Genomic DNA, 2,707 nt, shown 5'->3' on the forward strand with positions numbered 1-2,707 from the left:
CCCAACCCAACACCACCGAACCCAACACCACCCAACCCAAGCCGACCCCACTTAACCCAACCCCACTCAACCCAAACCGACACCACTCAACCCAACACCACTCAACCCAACCCAACACCATACAACCCAACCCAAAACCACTCAACTCAACCCAACACCACTCAACTCAACCCAACACCACTCAACCCAACACCACTCAACTCAACCCAACACCACTCAACCCAACACCACTCAACCCAACACCACTCAACCCAACACCACTCAACCCAACACCACTCAACCCAACACCACTCAACCCAACACCACTCAACCCAAACCGACACCACTCAACCCAACACCACTCAACCCAACCCAACACCATACAACCCAACCCAAAACCACTCAACCCAACCCAAAACCACTCAACTCAACCCAACACCACTCAACTCAACCCAACACCACTCAACTCAACCCAACACCACTCAACTCAACCCAACACCACTCAACCCAACCCAACACCACTCAACCCAACCCAACACCATACAACCCAACCCAAAACCACTCAACTCAACCCAAAACCACTCAACTCAACCCAACACCACTCAACTCAACCCAACACCACTCAACTCAACCCAACACCACTCAACTCAACCCAACACCACTCAACCCAACCCAACACCACTCAACCCAACCCAACACCACTCAACCCAACACCACTCAACACAACCCAACACCACTCAACCCAACCCAACACCACTCAACCCAACCCAACACCACCCAACCCAACCCCACTCAACCCAACCCAACACCACTCAACCCAACACCACTTAACCCAACCCAACACCACTCAACCCAACCCAACACCACTCAACCCAAACCGACACCACTCGACCCAACCCAACACCACTCGACCCAACCCAACACCACTCAACCCAACACCATACAACCCAACACCACTCAACCCAACCCAACACCACTCAACCCAACCCAACACCACTCAACCCAACCCAACACCACTCAACCCAACCCAACACCACTCAACCCAACCCAACACCACTCGACCCAACCCAACACCACTCGACCCAACCCAACACCACTCAACCCAACCCAACACCACTCAACCCAACCCAACACCACTCAACCCAACCCAACACCACTCAACCCAACCCAACACCACTCAACCCAACCCAACACCACTCAACCCAACCCAACACCACTCAACCCAACCCAACACCACTCAACCCAACCCAACACCACTCAACCCAACCCAACACCACTCAACCCAACCCAACACCACTCAACCCAACCCAACACCACTCAACCCAACCCAACACCACTCAACCCAACCCAACACCACTCAACCCAACCCAACACCACTCAACCCAACCCAACACCACTCAACCCAACCCAACACCACTCAACCCAACCCAACACCACTCAACCCAACCCAACACCACTCAACCCAACCCAACACCACTCAACCCAACCCAACACCACTCAACCCAACCCAACACCACTCAACCCAACCCAACACCACTCAACCCAACCCAACACCACTCAACCCAACCCAACACCACTCAACCCAACCCAACACCACTCAACCCAACCCAACACCACTCAACCCAACCCAACACCACTCAACCCAACCCAACACCACTCAACCCAACCCAACACCACTCAACCCAACCCAACACCACTCAACCCAACTCAACACCACTCAACACAACCCAACACCATTGGTGGGGACAAGTCCTCAGGGGTCCTAATAGAGACCAAATCCCCCCAAATACCAACCATAGTCATATTAACCATACAGAGCTCCCCATGACCCTATTGCAGAGCAGATGGGGGACTAAAGAATCCAGATCATCCTATATACAGAGAGGATCTCCAGAGTCTGGTTTTAGAGGTCTCATGGTTGGGAGGTCTCATGGTTGGGAGGTCTCATGGTTGGGAGGTCTCATGGTTGGGAGGTCTCATGGTTGGGAGATCTCATGGTTGGGAGGTCTCATGGTTGGGAGGTCTCATGGTTGGGAGATCTCATGGTTGGGAGATCTCATGGTTGGGAGGTCTCATGGTTGGGTAGTACATGTGTGGTCTTCCAGTTTGGGCTTCTGAGGGTTCCGGTTGGTCAGTTTTTTGGAGTCAGAGGTTCCGGAATGTTCTGTAGATTTCTCCATTTGTTTGGTTTCAGAGAGAAAACATCAGAATTTTTGAGGATTTCTCTTTAGAGACGACAACAGAGAACCAACCAGAGTCACAGAGAACCGAGGTGAGCAACATCAGTGCACACGTATGTATGTATGTCCCCCATAGAGAGATGTCTCCCGGTCTCCTCATATAGAGATGTCTCCCCATAGAGAGATGTCTCCCGGTCTCCCCATAGAGAGATGTCTCCCGGTCTCCTCATAGAGAGATGTCTCCCGGTCTCCTCATAGAGAGATATCTCCCCATAGAGAGATGTCTCCCCATAGAGAGATGTCTCCCGGTCTCCCCATAGAGAGATGTCTCCCCATAGAGAGATGTCTCCCGGTCTCCCCATAGAGAGATGTCTCCCCATAGAGAGATGTCTCCCGGTCTCCCCATAGAGAGATGTCTCCCCATAGAGAGATGTCTCCCGGTCTCCCCATATAGAGATGTCTCCCCATAGAGAGATGTCTCCCGGTCTCCCCATAGAGAGATGTCTCCCGGTCTCCCCATAGAGAGATGTCTCCCCATAGAGAGATGT

At 52.6% G+C, this 2,707-nt stretch overlaps 1 protein-coding gene across 1 annotated transcript in view; it reads left to right on the plus strand.

Moving 5' to 3' along the window:
- The window catches only part of ELP5 (elongator acetyltransferase complex subunit 5), a gene marked incomplete at its 5' end in the record, with an annotated part of 9,097 nt that overhangs the window by 3,075 nt on the left and 3,315 nt on the right, over positions 1-2,707 (plus strand). The window contains one exon of the mRNA XM_018575723.1: positions 2,174-2,251. Coding sequence (XP_018431225.1) covers positions 2,174-2,251 — 78 coding nt within the window. The remainder of the gene's footprint in view (positions 1-2,173; positions 2,252-2,707) is intronic.

This window comes from Nanorana parkeri, unplaced genomic scaffold (assembly GCF_000935625.1).
Source record: "Nanorana parkeri isolate BGI_ZX_2015 unplaced genomic scaffold, ASM93562v1 scaffold4512, whole genome shotgun sequence".
NCBI classification, from domain to species: domain Eukaryota; kingdom Metazoa; phylum Chordata; class Amphibia; order Anura; family Dicroglossidae; genus Nanorana; species Nanorana parkeri.